This window comes from Doryrhamphus excisus, chromosome 6, assembly GCF_030265055.1.
Source record: "Doryrhamphus excisus isolate RoL2022-K1 chromosome 6, RoL_Dexc_1.0, whole genome shotgun sequence".
Taxonomy (NCBI): domain Eukaryota; kingdom Metazoa; phylum Chordata; class Actinopteri; order Syngnathiformes; family Syngnathidae; genus Doryrhamphus; species Doryrhamphus excisus.
In genome coordinates, this window is record NC_080471.1 from 2,560,991 (window position 1) to 2,585,365 (window position 24,375).

Genomic DNA, 24,375 nt, shown 5'->3' on the forward strand with positions numbered 1-24,375 from the left:
TTAATTTAATTTAATTTAATTTAATTTAATTTAATTTAATTTAATTTAATTTAATTTAATTCCACACAATTGCCAGAAAGGTTGTTGAGCGAATGAATTATTATTTTTAATTATTTGACTAACTCAATGAGAAGAACAAAAAAAGAATTCTTGTGTACTTCAGGGTCATAAAGTGTTCTGTGGGTCATCCCTGTGATATCAGTTTGTCCTGGTCAGCCACAAACATGGCGTCCGCTGGTCCACAATAAAGCCAACTGGTCTGTAAAACAAACAAACACGAGAGTGCTGTGTTCCCTCCTCCAGTCGCAAGACCCCAACCGTAATCCCGACCGGAGCGTGATATAGTAACGGCGTGCTCCTCGGAGATGGGGGCGCCAGGTCTTAGCCCGCCAGATCCCCTAAATGCACGGAGCCGGGAACCTCATTCCTTGATCCAACCTGAGCTCATAAGCAAGACAAATGACTGTGGGCACAAACAATATCACTGAAAAATAATAGGCCATCTTTGGGATGCTGAAACCTGATGGATGAGCTTTCAGATTGTTTTTTTTTATCCACTCCAGTTTTTTTTATTCAGTTTTCAAGGTTTTGATGCAGCATTGTGGCCTTCAGGTCTGCCTGCTAGACTCGTACAGTGAGCATTGTTCCACACGCAGTCCTTCCCTGGAAAGACAAGTCTAATCCATCCCATTAGTCACACATTAGTCCATAATAAGCACGATTGGAGTAGGAAAGCGTGAAGGAAAGATTGGAGGGTCTACATAACAAATAAAAATAATATTAGTGCATGCAAGCGTTTTAATGCTCATTTACTTTACAGCCAGTCAGTGAAGACGCCAAAGGCTGCTTTAGGTGTGCACCCCCACCCCCCCACCCGCTTTGGCACCTCACCTTAATCGTTCCTTCCAGTGATGACGCAAATGACCCATGATGACCCCCCCCCCCCCCCCCCCCCCCTTCGGTAAAACCTGTAAAACATTAGCCAGCAGGAATAGCAACGAGGGGACGAGGCTGCTGCCTTGCTGGGGGAAAGTCACCCGGACTTGGACGGGGATGATAGTTTGAAGTTGTGGTGCGTTCATGGACGCCAGCTTTTCCACATTCAAGCCCTTTAGCTGAGACTGCAGACATGCACTGGTCATTTTGTGTTGCTGTGGTTTGATTTTATGTTTATTTTTGGAAGGCACTGATAAATAAAATAGATTTTTATTATCCATCCGTTTTCTATTCCGCTTAGGAAGTGATGTGTGGCGAGGGTTGGCTCATGGTAGGAAATACATAAACAAATAACATAGAAAATATGAATACTGTATTTGTCCATTCAACTGTCATACATGTATTTACGGTATGATTCCAATGTCATTGGATGCTCATATCCCCTCCTACTTCGGTACGTGACAAAATATTTAAAAATTAAAAAATTAAATTAAATTAAATTAAATTAAATTAAATTAAATTAAATTAAAAATACTTCAATTATATTAGGAAAGCAGGAAGTGAAAAAATGTAACGGTTAGTGATTGTAAAAGTACCAGATGGAGGGGTAGGATTTAATAAGCTTTGCTTCTTCCTACTCCTTTTGGACATGTGGAACTGGGAACTGATTATGGGATGCACTCAATTGTAATCTGTTGCATGTTCAAATGAAATAAAACCATTACCATTACCATTACCAAATACCCAAGTTGTTGGATCATGCCCCCCCCCCCCCCCCCACAATTTATGTCTTTCCGCAGGTCGTCAATAACAGAATGTTACAGAAACACGGAGTTGTCGCTGATGTTTTTCCACAGAGGAAAAACCAGCATTTATTATCTTGCTGCTTTGCCGTGAGGCGTTCAAGTGCACTCTTAATTGTGAGTGCTAAGCGCTAATTTAATTATTCATTATTATTCACGTACGTATGTACACGTACCCCGCTTAAGCAACCTGGGGGTGTAGCTGGAATACAGACAGATGGTGCATTGAAGGACTGCCGACCAAAGTGGGAAATCACATGACTTGATGTAAAAAAATGTGGGCTTTTTGAACAGTGGTATACGTACAATGTGCATTTTACCTATGTCATTCATATTTCAAAATTATTACCCACTTAAATGTGTTTTCTGAAGGAAATCAATTTTTTTAATTTAAAAAAAAAATTAAAAATTAAAAAAAAAAAAATTTAATTTTTTTTTACCCAAAATCTTCATATTTTGGGGATGCTGAATGGCAAATATGGAGGTTCCATTTTCAGATATTTGACCTGAAGCTATGTATTTCATTCCAGGCTGGTTGTGATGCTTCTGTTTGACTGGGTTGAATTTGAATTTGCAAGTACGATGTGCATTTTACCTATGTCATCCATATTTCCAAATTATTACCAATTTAAATGTGTTTTCTGAAGAAAATCAATTTTTAAATGTTTTTTTAAAAATAAAAAAAAAATAATAAAAAATTAAATTTTACAATTTTTTTTACCCAAAATCTTCATATTTTGGGGATGCTGAATGGCAAATATGGAGGTTCCATTTCCCGATATTTGACCTGAAGCCATGAATTTCATTCCAGGCTGGTGCTTCAGTTTGACTTGAATTTGAATTCGCAAGTACGATGTGCATTTTACCTATGTCATCCATATTTCCAAATGATTACCCACTTAAATGTGTTTTCTGAAGAAAATCAAATTTTTTAATAAAAAAACATTTTAAAAAATTTAATTTTACAATTTTTTTTACCCAAAATCTTCATATTTTGGGGATGCTGAATGGCAAATATGGAGGTTCCATTTTCCGACATTTGACCTGAAGCCATTTCATTCCAGGCTGGTTGTGATGCTTCTGTTTGACTAGGTTGAATTTGAATTCGCAATCACGATGATTTGAGTCTCATATTAACTTCATAGCAACCTTGAACCAACATACTAAACCAGTATTGGAAGTACAAAAACCAGCAATAAAATCTCATTTTTGGGGGAATCCAGACGTGCAAATGTTTTCTTCACCAAGCAGTGCAAGGATTGCACCACCGACATCAAGAATAAACACTCAATGCACAAGAAACCATGTCCCCAACACCCTTGAATGGGATGATCTTCAGTTGTCGTTTGATGACTTATTGTATGACTTATTGTATGACTTAGTGTATGACTTAGTGTATGACTTATTGTATGACTTAGTGTACGACTTGGTGCATGACTTAGTGTACTCCCAGACTTTGCAGGATCTGACCTAGTTTCTTGATGTCGGAGGAAAGCGCTGCAGACGTCAGCTTATCTGACGGAGAGCGCTGATAGAAGAACAAAAGGAGGAATAAAGAGGCAAAGATGGCGTCTCTTCAAGGTTGGCAGGGTTGAATCTGAGGGCAGTGAGGTGTGCTCTTATCTGCATAGGTGTTTCTATCTACTTTGTAGACCCAGTGAGAATACTGCGACTATAATTGGACAGTGAGGAGGTGCGTAAACAATCAGTGCTTAAACCCTGTAAATCCTGCAGACTGATCCCCGCAACCCTGTTAATTAACCCAAGTGTAAACTCAGCACTCTTTTTTTTTTTAATTGTGTCTTTGCTGGACGTTGAAGCGGAGAAGAAGTCAATTCAGGACGCAGACAAGCTCAGGCAGCGCCTCGTAATGTGAGTGGACACACATCGTGGTGTGAAGCCTGTAATGTAGAACAAAGTAGGACGCGGGATGCAGCGAGACGGAGAAGGAACGAAGCGCTCATCATGAATGAATGATTAAGAAACTCTTGCACATATCTGGCGCGGAGCTATATTTGGGACCAGGCAGTTTCCGGCTCACTTTCGAGACAGTTGGGAAAAAAAAAAAAAATGTCTCTGTAGCAAGTTGATGACGGTCCTGTGGCGTGGTGGGTGCTGCGACACCCAGAAGGAAGTGGTTCTTAGCCGGTTATTGGCGAGGGCAAGATAAACAACAATATTTTCATGTCGTTTGTTTGTGCTCTGCACTTGGGAGAGATGGAGGCTTGCTGTGGGCTGTGGCTGGGAGCCATGGTGGTGGACCCACCACTTGGCTGCCCTCGGAACATCTAGAATAATCCCATAAACATACCAACCAAGCATATCACACAAGAATTTTAGGAAATTTACATTTTGCACTGCTGGATATTAAGGAGCTTCTGAGTAGAACTTCAACCATCGCCTTTAAAAATGCTTTATATGGATTGAGTAAGGAACTCAAACAATGCACAACGATGAGACAATTGACGAAGAGTCTTGAACCAGTCATGATGTGCTATATATACATATGCTATATATCACTATATTGACACTTACTATGGTACCCATTATGGCATTGGATGCTCATATCACCTCCTACTTCGGTACGTGACAAAAAATAAAATAAAATAAAATAAAATAAAATAAAATAAAATAAAATTAAATTAAATTAAATTAAATTAAATTAAATTAAATTAAATTAAATTAAATTAAATTAAATTAAATTAAATTAAATTAAATTAAATTAAATTAAATTAAATTAAATTAAATTAAATTAAATTAAATTAAATTAAATTAAATTATGAAAGCAGGAAGTGAACAAATGTATCAGTTACTGATTGTAAAAGTACCAGATGGAGGGTTAGGATTCAATAAGCTTTGCTTCTTCCTACTCCTTTTGGACATGTGGAACTGTGAACTGATTATGTGATGCACTCAATTGGAATCTGATGCATGTTCAAATGAAATAAAACCATTACCATTTTTTTTTTTTAGTCTCACTCCCATTTCCTCTTTTTGCATTCTCTACCTAGAACCTCCAAAATGTCAATTCTGGCATTCTTAAGGTCTACCTTGCTAAAGCATGGTATTTTTGGCTAGTGTAATATTTTTGGGCAAAAATAAGTTTCAGAAAAAGCCAAACATAAAAAAAAAATGATTTGAGGGACTGTACATTCTAATATTTTCTTCAAAAAGGTGTCTAAAACGAGAAAAGATGGGAACCTGTCCTTTGCAAGGATTAATTAGCAATTTCCTTAGTTGTATTTTGTTTAAAGGTGATTTGACCTTAATTACAGTACATTTTGTCAGATAGGTTCTGAATGGCCATTATCCATGTTTTGCATTTATTGCATTTTTTTTGCAAATAACCGAATCTTGCCTGCAAAGGAAACACACAACCACCATCCATTCCATCCAGCCTGCTCGGCCTGTCCGTCTCCCCAAGTACCTGTTTGCTTCCTTCCCCCATGTTTAAAGCTGAGTGCATCTCATATTTACACTGATGTGTTTACAGTCCAGTTAGCAAAGAGCTCGTTAGGTCTCATTCAGATGTCGGTGTGTACCTCGCGTGTCGTCATGAGACCCAATAGGGGTGTCGTTAACGTGGAGATTTTTCAATGAGTATGTATGTCCTGGATGGATGGAGTATCCCTCTACTGCGAAGGGAATAAAACCTTAAATTAGCTGTGGCTCAACTGCAGGCGTCATCAAATTAGTCATCTTACATTAAGGCTCAGTTCTCCTTAAAGGGTTGACCCAAATTACATAGAAAATATCATCTCATGAGAGGTATGAAGCAGAAAATATCATTTTCATAGGCAGGAATGTGTCCTTCTCTGGTACATCGGTCTATGTATATTTCAAGAAAACAGTCCTGGAATATTATTATTAGTGTTATTTATTTGTATTATACTTCAAATTTTTAATTATTGCATTATGCCATTTTGATCTTTTTGTGTTGTCTTGGGCAAGGTCAACAATTTTAGTCACCGTTTAATGCACTCAAACCGAAAGCGTTATCTGGGTTTTGTTTATTACTTCAATTCCAAACTTTATTGTTTTTCCCACCCGACAATCTAAGGTGAAATATACAGAGAAGAACATTTGAAAAGTTTTTTTTTTTTTTATCATACATACAGTATGTACATATATTGTGTTCCCTTGTTTATCGTGGGGGATAAGTTCCCAAAATATCCAGCAATAAATGAAATAAGTGAAATAAGTGATGTAGCCAGCTACTGCATATTATTTTACAATTATTATAATTTTTTTATGGACCCCTCACTATACACTTTTGGGACTTTTCTCAGACAGGAAGTAACATTTTGTCACATTTCTCTTGTTTAAACAGACTCAAAGTTCAAATCTTGGCGACGTTCGGTTGTAGCGTTTTTGTATCCTTGTTAAAACTTATTGCTTCTGTTGTCGTATATTCCTCACACGGTTCGCTTTTTCTCTTTGTTGGACTGTTTTGTTTACAGTATGTTAGCGGTTAGCAAGCAGGTCACACGGTTAGCTAGTTTAGTAGCTAACCGTGACCACAAGAAGGAGATTGACAATGGTCTACTGCCAATCAATCGGGATGAAGAAGACAATAGACGGTGCTTGAAATTGTACTAAAAAATCTGCGAGTCCAGGAAAAGTGAACCTTGACGCAGCGATGGAACACTGTACTAGATATTCTTTGATGATTGGGATTTTTGTAATGATTTATTACAAATACATAATAGCTGGTACATTTCATTCTAAGGTTGTAGTACACATGTACATGAAATGACAAAATGCACAAATATTGGGTTATTTTGGCACTGCTGGTTATAATGTTGAGAACGGGCTTCCTTTTATACGCATGAAACATAAAAAAAAAGTATTTGTCAATCATGCAGGGATATTTTGATTGATCTTTTTCCTAATAAATGCATCTGGGTCTTCATCTAATCCATCCAATGTTAAAGTCAAGTTGATCCAAGGCAGTAAGAGCAACTGTGTGTTGTACAGCGACCACAAAACCACACGGGTGTCAATAAAAGCTCCTCGCAGGCAAATCCTCAGCTTTTGTCATGTTTTGGCCCACAGCATGACCCAACTCAATAAGCACCACTGACACATTCAATTACACCTGAATTATCCGTTTGGCGCTGATACCGAGGCGCTTGCCTTCGGTGTGTGCGCGGCAGTGATTGGTCACAGCGGCACGCCGGCTTTGTCAAGGCGACTTGGGGCCACAGAGCCGACACACATGCAAAGTGTTGTGTTGGCTGGCCACAAATCTCTGTGACGTGCATCAGCGCACCGCATCCATGCGGGGACGCTTGGGAAAGAACGAAGGAAGGGTGAGGAGGGGGGTGGTGGGGGGGGGGGGTTGCGAGGCCTTAGGAGGACACAGCGGCTGGTAATCAGATCCTCCGCCTCCACCAGACCCCGAGGCAGCGACTGGGAAGGAAAGTAAAGCAAACCTGACTGTGAAATTGCATTAGATGAGTGTGCTTAGTGGAAAGTGTGTGTGTGTGTGTGTGTGGGGGGGGGGGGCTGATAAAAGCACATTTTTGCATTTACGAATGCTACCGTTCTCATGCGTTCTCTGCGTCATACATATTTCATGGCCTTGTTGAGTCTCATTGTGAAACAACCACAATATTTCATTAAATAGAGAATTATAAATGCATATTAATTTATTCATTTTCTACTGCTTATCCTCACAAGGGTCGCAAGGGTGCTGGAGCCTATCCCAGCTGTCTTCAGGCGAGAGGCGGGGTCCACCCTGGACTGGTGGCCAGCCAATCCCAGGGCACATATAGACAAACAACCATTCACACTCACATTCATACCTATGGACAATTTGGAGTGGCCAATTAACCTTTTACTTTTACTTTTTTTGGAACTAGTTACCTTTGTAGTGGAGTATCTCAGTTACTTTTTGTAACTACTAACTAGTTAGTTTTGTAGTGGAGTAACTCAGTTACTTTTTTGTAACTAGTAACTGGTAACTATAACTAATTATTTCCTTCCTTCATTTTCTACCGCTTTTTCCTCACAAGGGTCACGTTGGGTGCTGGAGCCTATCCCAGCTGTCTTCGGCGAGAGGACTGGTGGCCAGCCAATCCCAGGGCACATATAGACAAACAACCATTCACACTCACATTCATACCTATGGACAATTTGGAGTGGCCAATTAACCTTTTACTTTTACTTTTTTTGTAACTAGTTACCTTTTTAGTGGAGTAACTCAGTTACTTTTTTGTAACTAGTAACTAGTTACTTTTGTAGTAGGGTAACTCAGTTACTTTTTTGTAACTAGTAACTAGTTACTTTTGTAGTGGAGTAACTCAGTTACTTTTTTGTAACTAGTAAGTAGTTACTTTTGTAGTGGAGTAACTCAGTTACTTTTTTGTAACTAGTTACTTTTGTAGTGGAGTAACTCAGTTACTTTTTTGTAACTAGTAAGTAGTTACTTTTGTAGTGGAGTAACTCAGTTACTTTTTTGTAACTAGTAATTAGTTACTTTTGTAGTGGGGTAACTTGGTTACTTTTTTGTAACTAGTTACTTTTGTAGTGGAGTAACTCAGTTACTTTTTTTAAACTAGTAACTAGTTACTTTTGCAGTGGAGTAACTCAGTTACTGTTTTGGAACAAGTAACTAGTTACTTTTGTAGTGGGGTAACTCGGTTACTTTTTTGTAACTAGTTACTTTTGTAGTGGAGTAACTCAGTTACTTTTTTTGTAACTAGTAACTAGTTACTTTTGCAGTGGAGTAACTCAGTTACTTTTTTGTAACTAGTAACTAGTTACTTTTGCAGTGGAGTAACTCAGTTACGTTTTTGGAACTAGTAACTAGTTACTTTTGTAGTGGGGTAACTTGGTTACTTTTTTGTAACTAGTTACTTTTGTAGTGGAGTAACTCAGTTACTTTTTTGTAACTAGTAACTAGTTACTTTTGCAGTGGAGTAACTCAGTTACTTTTTTTGGAACTAGTAACTAGTTACTTTTGTAGTGGGGTAACTCGGTTACTTTTTTGTAACTAGTAACTGGTAACTAAAACTAATTCTTTCATTCATTCATTTTCTATCGCTTATCCTCACCAGGGTCGCGTGGCGTGCTGGAGCCTATCCCAGCTGTCAAGAGGGCAGCAAGAGGCGGGGTACACCCTGGACTGGTGGCCAGCCAATCACAGGGCACATATAGACAAACAACCATTCACACTCACATTCATACCTATGGACAATTTGGAGTGGCTAATTAACCTAGCATGTTTTTGGAATGTGGGAGGAAACCGGAGTACCCGGAGAAAACCCACGCATGCACAGGGAGAACAATAAATGCATATGAAATCTAAATCCAACATGATTCAGATCCTACTCCTTTCGGACACGTTGAACCATGTAAAATGTCCCCCCCTTTTTAAGCGTGTTGTCATTATGTTGGTGTCTCCATGTTGTTGCTTCTCAGTGGTTTGACAAAACATCTGCCTTTGTCGTCTCTCACAGATGCTCCCCCGCACAGACTGGGACCACAAGAGAGGCTCCCGAGGTTCACAGGTGAGCAGAACACATGAAGCACCAACACTAGGGTGCATCAAAAAACACAATTATTGAATTTTGATATGGCTGGGTACTAAAAGTGTTCCAATATATGTCGAAACAAAACATAGAAAATATTTTTCCAATCCATGATTATTTAGGGGTGCCACCATACATCTGTTTTTGTAATACTCCTATTACATATTACTAGCAAATTAGCGGTTTTGTCTTTGTAATTTTAATGATTTGTAGTCATATTTATAGGTATTTAGTGCTCATTGTCTCTACTGTAGCTAACATTAGCTAGCTACAGTTTGCTAATGACAGTTAGCTAATAGCTGAGCAAACATAACATCAACAACAGTAATATAGAGTAGACAGTATTACTGATGCCTCATATTTATTGAGAGTAGTACTGTAGTCCTACATAATGTGATATACATACACTTGTCCATGTATTATTTTAGGCACTGTTTAGTGCTCATTGCCTCTACTGTAGCTAACATTAGCTAGCTACAGTTTGCTAATGACAGTTAGCTAATAGCTGAGCAAGCATAACATCAACAACAGTAATATAGAGTAGACAGTATTACTGATGCCTCATATTTATTGAGAGTAGTACTGTAGTCCTACATAATGTGATATACACTTTTATTTATTTTAATTAAATTTGGTCTTTGGTCTGGGCCCCCTTTGATGACCCTATGTCAGGGGTGGGCAAACTTTTGAACTCGGGGGCCGCATTGATTTAAGAAAATTGATGGGGGGGTCAGACTATATATTTTAAGTGTCATGGAGTCTGCTATATATATACTTTGAGATCATTTATTTGATGTAAAGTGCTTTATAATTTAAATTTTAATAATAATAATATTGAACCATCAAAAGGTTGGCTCAGGCCATGATGCCAGGTTGTATGTTGAGTTTAAATGAAATACTTTGGAAAGAACGGGTGGGCCGTATTCAAACACTTGGCGGGCCGGATGTGGCCCCCGGGCCGTAGTTTGCCCACCCCTGCCCTAGGTCAACTTTTTGGCAATTAGACTAGATTTTCCGAAATTTTACAAAAGTTTATGTGTGAGGTGGCACCCCTAAATCTCAATGGATTTCCTCAAAGACATTTTTATGTTCATTAGGAAAAAAATGGAATGCCAGCCAAATTCATATTATGAATTTTAAATTTCCCATTCAAATTTGATGCACCCGAACCAACACGTTTATCAGTTGCACTCCGAGGCCTCCGTGGCGCCTTAAACATTTGCAGTTGGGAGTCGGGGTGTCACATGGTGAGATGTCACATGATTGGTTAGCTTATGAAAAAGAAAAAAAAAAACTTGTGGAGTTGTGGAGGACACACGGAGAGAAGGGTCACAACTTTGACGGTACGTTCCCTGTGTTTGGGACCCGAGTGAGTGTTTGGGCATCGATGTATTGAGCTGCCACTGAGCCACGGGGCAGCACTGTGGACTACATGGAGAACAAACAATGCCCTTGGATGTCGGCTGTGTGTGTGTGTGTGTGTGTGTGTGTGTGTGTGTGTGTGTGTGTGTGTGTGTGCTATCAGAAGGACAGGCTCCTAAAATAAATAGAGGCTATGGCGACAGCGTGAGATTAGATAGCATTAAAAAAAAAAAATCCTGCAAAGTTGTCGTGGGAGGGCATATTAAATATCCTTTCCTGACGTGGGATCTTAACTCTGCTATGACTTGAAATCAATCAATGCACCGTCTAATTTCCTGCTTCCACTCCCATTCTGGTGCGTGAATGCAATAATCGTCCCGCCACTGTGATGCGTCTCTTCTGATTGACGCATCCTCTTAATGATTGGTCATTTTCTCGCTGGTGTCCATCAGCGGAACACTGAACCGGTCCATTGAGTGACAAGACGTTTGAGAAGCCGATGCTTATGTTGGCACGCGTTTCCATCTGCAGGCCTTGGCTCGGCTCTCTTGGCCCGCGGAGGCTGCTCGAGTTTCCCCATGCCATGACACCTCCTCGCACACTCGCCTCTTTAGCTGCACACCAGGGCTTGATTGATTTCCACCGTGTCGTATTCGTCCAACACGCTGCACACATTAGCAGCCTCATTTTCCAAACCACATCGTTTTTTTTTTTGTTTTTTTTTCAAACTTCCATCCCATCCAAGAGCTTGTGGTGGATGTTTTAGCTTCGGAATTGACGTTGAAGTTACAGTACGTATGGAAAGAGGTCTTTAAATATTTGTCTTCAACTTAAAAGTACGTCCGTTTTGGAGTCTTACTCTGGGAGGCTATCGGAGAAAGGAGCGTTTTATCGTTTTATCGTTTTTCGAGGACAAGACAGGGAATCTTTTCAGGGTATTTTTTGCAGCGTGCATTCATACCTGTATGGGATATGTTTGGACTAATTATAGGTCGACATTCAGCCATGGAACAGCCTCAAATTTCAAACCACGAGGGATGTTTATTTAAATTTTTTCCCAATATTGGCTCAATATTAATATCTGATCAGGACTCCCCCAGTTAAAGTTAACCAAAAGGAATAAAAGTGACATTAATAATTTAAGGGAGTGGTGTGCTAAAATGATCATTCTGTAGACGCCATCTTGGATTTGCTTAATATAGTTACTTTAAACACATGCTAAATGGATCTTATAGTCTTAGTTATCAAAACTTTTTAATATTTAGACGGTGTGGACATCGAAAGGGTGAAGGAAAATACATTTCTGGGGATCACAATAGATGAAAATATGAGCTGGAAACCTCATATTACAAATATACAACATAAGGTGGCCAGAAATATTTCAGTATTGAACAAAGCAAAATTTTATTCTCAATCAGAAATCACTCCACACTCTTTATTGCTCTCTGGTTCTATCATATCTTACTTATTGTGTGGAAATATGGGATAATAACTATAAAAGCAATCTTCACTGGCTAAATGTACTGCAAAAAAGGCCAGTAAGGATAATTCATAATGCCGCCTACAGAGAACATACTAACTCCTTATTTGTAAAATGACAAATACTTCAACTTGCTGATATAGTTCATCTTCAAACAGCTAAAATAATGCATAAGGCTAAAAATATTACCTAATTAGCTAAAAATGTCATCCAATACTTCTCTACAAGAAAGGAGAAATATGATCTCAGGGAAGAAGTACATTTGAAACACTTCTATGCTAGGACTACGTTATGCTAGCCATAGCATTTCAGTATGTGGAATCAAACTATGGAATGGATTGAGTAAGGAAATCAAACAATGCACAACGATGAGCCAATTCAAGAAACAATACAAGCAGTTGATGTTTGCTAAATCCAAGGATGAAGAGTCTTGAACCAGTCATGATGTGCTATATATATCACTATATTGACACGCACTATGGTACACATTATGGCATTGGATGCTCATATCACCGAGTACTTTGGTAAGTGACAAAAATATAAAATTTAAAACATTTTGAAAATTTAAAAAATTTTGAAAATTTTGAAAATTTTGAAAATTTTGAAAATAAAAAAAAAATTAAAAATTAAAAAATTAATAAAAAAAATTATATTAGGAAAGCAGGAAGTGAACAAATGTAACAGTTACTGATTGTAAAAGTAGCAGATGGAGGGGTAGGATTTAATAAGCTTTGTTTCTTCCTACTCCTTTTGGACATGTGGAACTGGGAACTCATTATGGGATGCACTCAATTGGAATCTGATGCATGTTCAAATGAAATAACCATTACCATTACCATTACCATTACCATTACCATTACCATTACCATTACCATAACGGTCATTGGGGTTCTCACCTGAGCGACTTGATCCTGGTTTGTGTTCTTTTTCAATGCTAGTTGACACTTTGACACAACCACACACTCTCAAATCCGCCAAATGAGAAGCACGGCTCTCCTTGAGTAGCTACGTGTTATCTCATGATATTGATTTCATTTGGATCACGTCACCCCCCCCCCCCCCCCCCACCCCTTTCACGTCCTGGTCATGAATAAAACAGGCAATACCAACACGTTGCGTCCAGGCTGCAGAAGTTGGGTCGTTTGCTCCAGCATCTAAAGAGCTCGTAAAGAGAGTTGGGTTTGGGGGTTGTTTGGGAAGTTGGAAAGCTGAGTGCTGGGTGTAGTTTTGGCTGGAGGATCCTGGCCGGGAGCGAGGAGAGTCCTGGGGGAGTTTCGTGTTAGTCCTCTGCTATGATTCACACTGTATCACCGCTTTGTTATTCTAAGTGGAGAACTCTTCGGCTAATCTATTCAGGGTCGTCATACGAACACGCACTGAAGAATAAAAAAACAAAACAAAACCAAAAAACGTGAAACTTTAGTGTTTTGTTGTTGTTGTGGTTATGTTTTTATTCCCGTTTTTATTCCCTTCATTCCAGCTCGGCATATTTTTACTGAAAATTCATGAAGTATGCATTTCTCCGTCCTTGTGAGGACCAACAGTTGCTTCTGTGACTCAAATGTGTTTACTGAGAAGATCAAGCACATCGCTTTCCATTCAGCAGACCCCTGAGGCCGTTTGTACCAGCATTTACCCCCCCCCCCCCCCAACCCCCCCAGGGGATACATTATTTTCTCACCATTGCGCAATTTTCAACAATCTCACATATCACCCTCAATTTAAAGCAGCTCTCAGGGTAGCCTGGAGGAGCCCAGGGGGTCAAAGTTCACAAGGAAGCTCAGATCACAAACTGCAAATATGTAACCTCTCTGTTTGGGTTTCTATCAGCCACTCTGGGGGGGGGGGGGGGGGGGTATCCTCAAGAGGGTCACGGGCATGCTGGAGCCTATCCCAGCTGTTTTGGTGCGAGAGGCGGGGTACACCCTGGACTGGTGGCCAGCCAATCCCAGGGCACATATAGACAAACAACCATTCACACTCACATTCATACCTATGGACAATTTGGAGTGGCCAATTAACCTAGCATGTTTTTTGGAATGTGGGAGGAAACCGGAGTACCCGGAGAAAAAAAACATGCAAATTCCACACAGAGATGGCCGAGGGTGGAATTGAACCCCTGGTCTCCTAGCTGTGAGGCCTGTACTCTAACCCAGGGGTCAGCAACCCCTGGCTCCAGAGCCGCATGTGGCTCTTCAGCCACTTTGTTGTGGCTCCCTTCACAACGCTCAAGTATTTTTTTTAAATACCCTAATGGGAAAAAATATGCATTTTTTAATGAGTTTTTTTTTTAAATCTGACTTTCTGTGAGACCCTGAATGAATTGAAGTGAATGAGTTCTGACTCGTCATTGGATGAGCTCAAAGAGCTCACATGTGACGAGAAGCAACAATTTGGTGTAAAAATTTGGCGTTAAAACTGATTCAAACTTTCAAAAGTTTATAAGATATTGTTTTTAAATGATGTTTAAATGATGTTTTTCTGTTTTCCTTTAGTAAGCGTGTGGGTAAAATGGCTCTTTTGATAATAAAGGTTGCCGACCCCTGCTCTAACCACTCATCCACACATCAAATGATTAAAAACATACGTGTCCAATGCATGTTCACAAACACAACAGCAGTCGCACAGAAGCGAGCGACAATTTGGAGTCAGGCTCTACTGTACCTTTAGTGAGGAGCTCAAATTTGCCCCAAACTGCTATCACTCGCTGAGAGCAAACATGTGTGTGTGTGTGTGTGATTCGATCACAAATACTAAACAAGACATAGCATAAAATTGCCGGGTGAGTGGTTAGCGTGCAGGCCACACAGCTAGGAGACCCGAGTTCGATTCCACCCTCTGACATCTCTGTGAGAAGTTTCATGTGCGGGTTTTCTCCAGGTACTCCAGTTTCCTCCCACATTCCAAAAACATGCTAGGTTAATTAGCCACTCCAAATTGTCCATAGGTATGAATGTGAGTGTGAATGGTTGTTTGTCTATATGTGCCCTGGGATTGGCTGGCCACCAGTCCAGGGTGTACCCCGCCTCTCGCCTGAAGACAGCTGGGATAGGCTCCAGCACCCCCGCGACCCTGGTGAGGATAAGCGGTAGAAAATGAATAAATGTACGAATGAAATCGACCAATATGTTTTTTTTTCCGGGTTGATGCCGATACAGATATTGATCAGTTGAACGGTTGGGACCAATTTTGATGGGAGTGTCTCCTCTCTGAGCTTTCCATGACGTCCGTGTATCCCTCCGCCGAGTACGAAGCACATTCTTGACGTCATATGACCGAACCTGCAGCCGGATGCACGTTAACAAATCATTTTCACCGCGCTTTATTTCCGTCCTAATTTGTCTTCGGAGAAGCGAGCGAGCCGGGCCGTGAGTGCACACAGACAAGGATTCAGAAGTGACTGCTGATTTGTTTTGACTGGCCTCCTCTCTGGTTTACACGGGGCCCTGGCGTGGGCGTTCATCCACCGCACGCCTATCGTTCTTCCACGGGACTTCACACGGCCCAGTAAAAATGCTTCATCGCGCACGCCGCCATCACTCATGCGTGTCATAACAGAATGTTGTTTGACTTGGCCGCTAGCTGATCATAAAAGTGTTTATTGACACTTGTTCACGGTTTAAATGTTACATGTCAACAGAACCAAATATCAGCCATTTAGCGGCGTAGAACGCCGGTAATGGGATTAACTGGATTATTGAGTACGCTTGCGGGCGACCATCAGTCAAACGGTACCATTCCACTCTCGCCAATCCCATTCCAAGTGCATCGTGTTCCTCTGTCCAATCAGATTCAACTTTTTCAGTCAGCAGCCTCAACTCTTAATCAAGAAAAAGTACCTTTATATTTATCGTCTTTTAAAAGATTTACAGTCGTTATGCAGTACTTGTATCTTCTTGTCATACCAATCCAACAGCTTGGCTATAAATATTAAAGGTTATGTTTTTCCACAAAACAACCGTGATGGTTCTTAACCTGTTAAGAAAACCCTAAAAGCCAAATGATGTACTTCCAGGGCAGGTGAAGCAAATGTTATACTGTCAAAAATAGTCTCTGTGTTTCTTAAAATACTTCAACCGAATACTTCATCGGTGGGGAGGAACAAATAAAATGAAGCCGACGTCCAACCGTTGACTCTGGCTGATGGGAAATCATCAGTAAAGGCGTTACTGACCCACATCCTACCCAAGTTCTACAATATACACCACAGTACTGCATACACATTCTGATGTAGTTTTTCTACAATGACTGAAAGCCCAGAAAGTTGAAATACTTCTATAAATATTCATGCTGCAAATAAAAATTAAGCCCAGCACCTCTTTTATAGCCACTGAGACCCAGCTTTAGAGGTGAGGAAAGTCGTGTTCAAGTTCCGGCGGTCGAGTGGTTAGCGCACAGACCTCACAGCTAGAAGACCCAAGTTCAATTCCATCCTCGGCTATCTCTGTGTGGAGTTTGCATGTTCTCCCCGTGCATGCGTGGGTTTTCTCCGGGTACTCCGGTTTCCTCCCACATTCCAAAAACATGCTAGGTTAATTAGCGACTCCAAATTGTCCATAGGTATGAATGTGAGTGTGAATGGTTGTTTGTCTATATGTGCCCTGGGATTGGCTGGCCACCAGTCCAGGGTATACCCCGCCCGAAGATAGCTGGGATAGGCTCCAGCACCCTCACAACCCTCGTGAGGATAAGCGGTAGAAAATGAATGAATGAATGATGGCATTTGGTAGTAAAGGAACCCAAACCCTCAAAATGGTCTCAACTCTTCAACTCGTCAAATGCTTGGTTGCTACCCATTATGTGATTGGATGCTCATATCACCTCCTACTTCGGTACGTGACAAAAATCTAATAAAAAAATTTAATAAAAAATTACTTAAACCATATTAGGAAAGCAGGAAGTGAACAAATGTAACAGTTACTGATTGTAAAAGAACCTTTCCTTTTGGAAAGCCCGGTTGCGTCTTATGAAATCTCACGAGTCGACGTTGAAGTCGTATGACCTTGAAGGCGTGTAACGTATTTATTTGTAGATGATCCAGATGGTCCCGTTTCGTGTAACTGTTTGTACGCTCGCATGTGTGTTTAGAGATTTGAGACGCGATAGGGGTCATTGTTGTCGTTGTCCAAGCAGATGTTGTCCAGCAGCCTTCCCATAGCAAAGCGTGAAATCAGCCTTTAAATATCCTGTTTACATCCAGTGTGGACAGAATGCAGGATCATGAAGTAAAAGGTGAAGGCATATTAGAGGGTAGAAGTATGTTTTACACGTGGAAGGAGACTAGCCTCATAGACGAACACACAGCTTTCTGTACTGCAGACTCTCGGGGAACATTCATAAGTACACTGAACTATCAGATATGAGTAAGGAAAATAAAATGTGAAATGTTCCCACATGTTGGGGCTGAATGGAGGGTACTCACACACACGTGTTGCATTCAAGCTAGCTCCAGGATATTTAAGCCAGCATAAACATACTCTCTTTCTGAGGGGGGGGGGGGGGGGGGGGGGGGGTGTCTAGCAGCTGGTGTAAAAGGGGAATGTGACATCAAAAATCTGATAACATTGTGCGTGCGAGTCTGGTGGATCTATTCGCCGTCCGCCCAGTAAGACTGGCCCCGGCTAACTTGTGGTGCTTCAATCAGGAGAAGCTTGTGAACTTTTTTTACTTTTGTCTGTGAAAACAAAGGCGGCTCATGCGACGCCGCTGCGGTCCGAGCTGACGTGAACAATAACCGGAGGGATGGAGTGAACCCGTTTTTGCTCGGACGTTACTAACGAGCCCATTCATTAAGCATCACATCACAGATGTGCAGAACGAGTTTCGGTCTGATTTTGTTTGGGCTAAAATCTACCAGCGTGTCGACCCAAACTACTGTGAAGTACTACTCCTTGTATATCACCATTTTTTGCATTCCCTACACTACAGGAAGCCATATAAGGGCTAGAATTAAGCCTTTGATGCATGAGCGTATTTACGTGCGTATGTGTGCGTGTGCGTTTGCATCACTGAGCTAACTAGACAATAAAATACTGAAAGAAGCTTGGCAGGGTCTCAGTGTGACACTTTGAATGAATAACTCTCCCTTGTTCAGTTTGTTCACATTTCTGTCTGTATATGGGGAATATTTAGAAATATCTCATCACGGCGTGGCTGCATCATTTGACGATACAGGGATAGAAATAACAAAAATAAACACGCAATAATGTTGGCTTACCTTCTTTTCCTCCTGACGTTACAACACAGAGGTACCTCCATTCCCAAGGTTCAGTCGAAAACTGAATTGTACAAAAAAACACACAACAAAATAAAATAAAACCAATGAGTGACCAGGATGGATAGGATCAGGAATTAGTACATTAGTACATTAGTACATTAGTACATTAGTACATTAGTACATTAGTACATTAGTACAATGTTGGCTTACCTTCTTTTCTGGAGGTAGCAGAATGAGGAGTTCTCATTGGGAGTGACCGAGATGGATGGGATCAGGAATTAGTACATTAGTACATTAGTACATTAGTACAATGTTGGCTTGCCTTCTTTTCCTCCTGACGTTACAACACAGAGGTGCCTCCATTCCCAAGGTTCAGTCGAAAACCAAATTGTACAAAAAACACTTACATTTTTTAAATATAAATAAAATAAAACAAATGAATCCATTTTGAAACCGTGGTGAGGTCAGCCATGTTGTTTGGTCTAGTGAGGAAAAGACAGGAAGCAGAACTGGAGGTAGCAGAATGAGGATTCTGAGATTCTCATTGGGAGTGACCAGGATGGATAGGATCAGGAATTAGTACATTAGTACATTAGTACAATGTTGGCTTACCTTCTTTTCCTCCTGACGTTACAACACATAAGGGCCTCCATTCCCAAGGTTCAGTCGAAAACCGAATTGTACAAAAAAACACTTACATTTTTTTATATAAATAAAATAAAACCAATGAATGCATTTTGAAACTGTGGTGAGACCAGCCATGTTGTTTGGTCTCATGAGGAAAAGACCAGAAGCAGAACTGGAGGTAGCAGAGATGAGGATGCTGAGGTTCTCACTGGGAGTGACCAGGATGGATAGGATCAGGAATTAGTACATTAGTACATTAGTACAATGTTGGCTTACCTTCTTTTCTTCCTGACGTTACAACACAGAAGTGCCTCCATTCCCAAGGGAGTGACCAGGATGGATAGGATCAGGAATTTGGGGATATGGGTAAAAAGCCAATACATGTATGGAATATCTTTACTACGTAGGATAAGTAGATGGGACTTGACCTTTTTCATTCTGTGGTAGTCGAGGCAGCATTTCTATGGCTGCACTTGGCAGGGATGAAGATGTTTTGTTTTGTTTGACATGTCCTTTTGGAGGACCGTATCTTCTAACAACTCAACTCTGATGATGTTACCGTGAACCAAACTGCAGGGCGGTACCATAAGGAGTCGTTGACACGCCATTGTGTGTTTGTCCGACCAGTCATCAGGCACCAGTGTCATGGTGGACATCGCCGTGATGGGAGAAGCCCACGGCCTCATCACAGACCTCCTGGCCGACCCCTCTCTGCCCTCCAACACCTGCACCTCGTTGCGGGCCGTCAGCAACCTGCTCAGCACCCAGCTCACCTTCCAGCCCTTGCACCGGCCACGCCCTGCTCCGCTGCTTAACCCCTCTGACGCCTACGTCTGCTCCGACTCGGAGGAGGGACCCGAGAAGGGAGAGAAGACATCCATCCATAAGGTAAGAAGTCCATGTGGTGCAAATCATCAGCGGCACCCGGCCCAAGCATTTGAATTTACAGTTGTTTTTGGGAAGTATGCAAAATGATCCTTAGATGGAATTGTGGTCCACCTTATTATGGACGCAATGATTTAAAGGGCACAAATCGTTCAACGCACATGTTAATCTTTTAGCCCGTTTAGGAGCTAATGGGCGCCGCCGCCTCTCAGACCTTTTAGCATCAAATGAACGAGAGTGTTTTTATAGAGTTGAGTGAAGAAAAATACAGCACGTCCGCTGCTTTCTCCCTTTAAAGCCGCAGCTGCGTCAACAAGACAGATGTGCAGAAGCCAGACATCTTGTCTGTGTGTGTGTGTGTGTGTGTGTGTGTGTGTGTGTGTGTGTGTGTGGTGTGTTGTATCACAGAGGAGGCAACATTGCGGTGAACACATCTCTCGAAAGGTTACAAAGACGTAGGAGCTGGATGTCCACCACACTTTGGTTAATGTCCTCTGAAGGAGACACCCATCCTGGCTGCCCTTCTGGGAAGCCGATCACGTTGTATGGCCTTCGTATCGTAAGCGACCACCGAGTCGGTACTTAGGAGGACTCCCCAGAGTCACCGTGTCCAGATCTGTCTGCACAATTCATAGTAATTCCGGGCCAAAAATTCTGCACATTCCATCCATCCATTTGACGGGCTTGAATTGACAGGTTTTGACAGGTAGGTCATGTCCATATGAATGACACCTTCAAGATGAAACACTCTTATTGCACAAAAGAATCATCAAACTTACATATTTGTTCATATAATGCACGCAGAGCAATGAACAAGTTCATGCTCTGTCTCCTTTCTGCTGCGTTCAGGCGGACTCGTAATTGTGAGTGTTGGGCGCTAATTGAAAAAAATACAAATAAATAAAAAGTTTAATTCCAAAACTGGGCGGCACAGCGGTTGAGTGGTTAGCGTGCAGACCTCACAGCCAGGAGACAAGGGTTCAATTCCACCCTCTGCTATCTCTGTGTGGAGTTTGCATGTTCTCCCCGTGCATGCGTGGGTTTTCTCCGGGTGTTCCGGTTTCCTCCCACATTCCAAAAACATGCTAGGTTAATTAGCCACTCCAAATTGACCATAGGTATGAATGTGAGTGTGAATGGTTGTTTGTCTATATGTGCCCTGGGATTGGCTGGCCACCAGACCAAGACACCTGGGATAGGCTCCAGCACCCCCGCGACCCTCGTGAAGATAAGCAGTAGAAAATGAATGAATTAATAAATCTTTTGGAAATTCACTAATAACAGTCGGGTGTTGAAGCCATTAATGGGATAAACGAGGGATTACTGTGTTGTTTATGAAAAAAGTAGATACTCCATTGGACTGGAGATATAACAAGACTTTCTCTTGACAGTAGTCCTTTTCGAAGATTTTTGCAGAATATTGTGGCTGTTAGTCATCTTTGTATTTTTTTGCTTTATTTCCATTTCCACATCGCATGCAGCGCCTTAGGCGGAGTCTCCATCCGGGCCTTCTGAGGAGGATCTCCACGTGGACAACCACCACCTCCGCCACAGGACTGCCCACCATCGAGCCAGGGCCCGTGCGAAGGGACCGCAGTGCCAGCATCAAACCCTATCATGAAACACTGACCTGCAGGTAGCCAGCACAACTTTTGATGTTTTACGTCCATTTTAACATCAGAAAGGATCAATTCCTTTAAGTAGACTTGACTTTGTTGCACAGTTTTAATTTGATTGTGTTTTACCTGAACTGAACTATGAAGTGGAAGATTTAAAAAATTTAAAAAATTTAAATTTTTTTAAAAATTTAAAAAAATTGTAAAAAAAATTTAAATTTTTTTAAAATTTTAAAAAAAATTTAAATTTAAATTTTTTTTTAAATTTTAAAAATTTTAAATTTTTTTAAAAATTTTAAAAATTTTAAAAATTTTAAAAATTTAATTACAAATAAATAAAAATTAATGAAATAAAGTTAAAAAAAACTTAAATTATATTAGGAAAGCAGGAAGTGAACAAATGTAACAGTTACTGATTGCAAAAGTACCAGATGGAGGGGTAGGATTTAATAAGCTTTGCTTCTTCCTACTCCTTTTGGACATGTGGAACTGGGAACTGATTATGGGATGCACTCAAATGGAATCTGATGCATGTTCAAATGAAATAATACCATTACCATTACCATTACCATGTTTATAAAGTTCCAGAACACAATATTCCGTGTGCCTTGGAAGATCCGTCCAAATGGTCAAAGATGTGAGGTAACTGGGAAGGATGTGGTTTGAAAAAGGGAGCTAATGGCTTTGTAGGCAGAATAGGTGTGTCCTATTATTATGTGCCTCTTTTTAGCTCGTTCTGTATTTTTAGAACACACAGAAAAGAGAAAGACGTGTCATCATGTCTCACGTCCTTTTCTGATAGTCGGACATTCCTACATGTCATTCATTCTTGGCGGCTCCATTTGCAGGACGTGTCAGAGGTTGCAACACTGCGGTGCTAAAGCGCAGAAGAGGACGCTCATAATGGCGCTCTCATGATGACATATTACTGGGGAGGTTATTAGCTTCATTCCCAGTAGTGTGGCTGTTTTAGTTGTAACCAATGCATCAGCATGACTGCACAGTAATGGCGCAGCAGTTGAGAAAAGGGGTGCGCGTGCAACCGCAGCCGGAATGGAAAGAAGGCCCACAGGCAAAGGCATTAACCTGAATAACTAAGACACGCATAAACTCTGAACACATTAGGGCTGAAGATAGCATGAGAGCCCAGACCACTCCGGGGGATTATGAATGAGCCCATATGACTGGGATATCATGGAGGATCTGTTTTATTGTGCTGTTCGCTTAAGTTTTCTTAAAAGTTGGTGGAATGGGAACACAATGGATTGGAGTGTGGAAAAGTGGTAGTAATTATTATTTTGATTTAAAACATTGCAAAGTCGGGCGGCACGGCGGTCGAGTGGTTAGCGCGCTAGGACACCAGGGTTCAATTCCACCCTCAGCCATCTCTGTGTGGGGTTTGCATGTTCTCCCCGTGCATGCGTGGGTTTTCTCCGGGTACTCCGGTTTCCTCCCACATTCCAAAAAAACATGTTCGGTTAATTGGCCACTCCAAATTGTCCATAGGTATGAATGTGAGTGTGAATGGTTGTTTGTCTATATGTGCCCTGGGATTGGCTGGCCACTAGTCCAGCCCGAAGACAGCTGGGATAAGCTCCAGCACCCCCCTCTGTGACCCTGCCAGTGCAATTTGAAAATTTTGTGAGCAGCGCAGTGCAGCGCACCCGCGCCTCCATTGACGGTATATTCGCAGTATCTCCTCTTCATCCTCCTCAAGAAAAAATGAACAGCAAAAAATATATATCCTATACCCAAATTTGAACAACCAACTTTTTCGTTGTTGTCTAATGGGTCACTTTCTCTGTTTCCACAAAGTCCGCGCAGTGGGAGGGGCGGGAGGGGCGATCTGGCGTGCTTCAACCACGGAGATGTGAGTGGAGCTGCTTTGTGCTTTTTTTCTGGCGGAGTTTTCACTTCTAAAATGATGACTTCGGGGGACAAGGTATCTGCATTGTGCGCCGGTCAGCCAGTTTAACATTACGCTGGCTGCGCTTCACCTGCGCCCTGAATAGACCAGGTTGCAGCTGACAAGCTTACTCCACACCTCTAGCGGGCTGTTTTGTCACAATATTGTCATTGTCTCGCCAAGTGAAAATGTGGACTCCTCCCCTGGTGCGCTGCCACGCCCATCTCGGCGCAGTTCAGGCTGCCAAATTACCAAATTGGCTGCGCAAGATGGTGCACTGGACTGCACTTCCACCCTGCGCCACTTTTTTTTTTCTTTCGGCTATTTTCCTGCATCATGAAATTCGAGCCCTAGTCTTTAGTTCGTTGTCTTGCTTACCTTTTTTGTCACCTTGATAAAGGCGGGATGGCTGAAATGCGTCGGGGCAGAGCCCCATGTCTCCATGGAGACATGCCATAAACCAGGCGTGTTCAATGTGCGTGCTTTAATGTGATTCCGATGATTTTCAAAGATGATTAGCGGACATACTGTACGCTATCCGCCCATAGGTCATACCTGAAAGTGTGACAACACAAAGATTGCTTGGGTTGCCGTCTACTTGGGAATATGTCCTTGAGCAGGAAACTGCTGTGTCATGGTTGTGTGTGTGTGTGTGTGTGTGTGTGCCTGTGTTAGCTTGTTTGGCAGCCTCCTCCATCAGCGTGTGAAAGAGACAACAGGGTCGAGCTTTTCGATGTTTACTCTTATATAATATTTTTGTATCCTATTGTGTTTCCCCTCACCCCAATGCGCAACCAAATAATAATAATAATAATAATAATAACAACAATAATAATAACAATAACAACAACAACAACAATAATAATAATAATAAATGTGATAATAATAATAATAATAATAATAATAATAATAATAATAATAGTAATAATAATAATAATAATAATAATAATAATAATAATAATAATAATAATAATAATACATTTTATTTGTATAGCGCTTTTAAAAATA

At 41.1% G+C, this 24,375-nt stretch overlaps 1 protein-coding gene across 1 annotated transcript in view; it reads left to right on the forward strand.

Moving 5' to 3' along the window:
* LOC131130824 (cGMP-inhibited 3',5'-cyclic phosphodiesterase 3A-like) overlaps positions 1–24,375 on the forward strand; it is a 92,819-nt gene that overhangs the window by 46,695 nt on the left and 21,749 nt on the right. Inside the window, exons 2-4 of the mRNA XM_058074864.1 lie at positions 9,203–9,253; positions 19,588–19,848; positions 21,327–21,481. Coding sequence (XP_057930847.1) covers positions 9,203–9,253; positions 19,588–19,848; positions 21,327–21,481 — 467 coding nt within the window. The remainder of the gene's footprint in view (positions 1–9,202; positions 9,254–19,587; positions 19,849–21,326; positions 21,482–24,375) is intronic.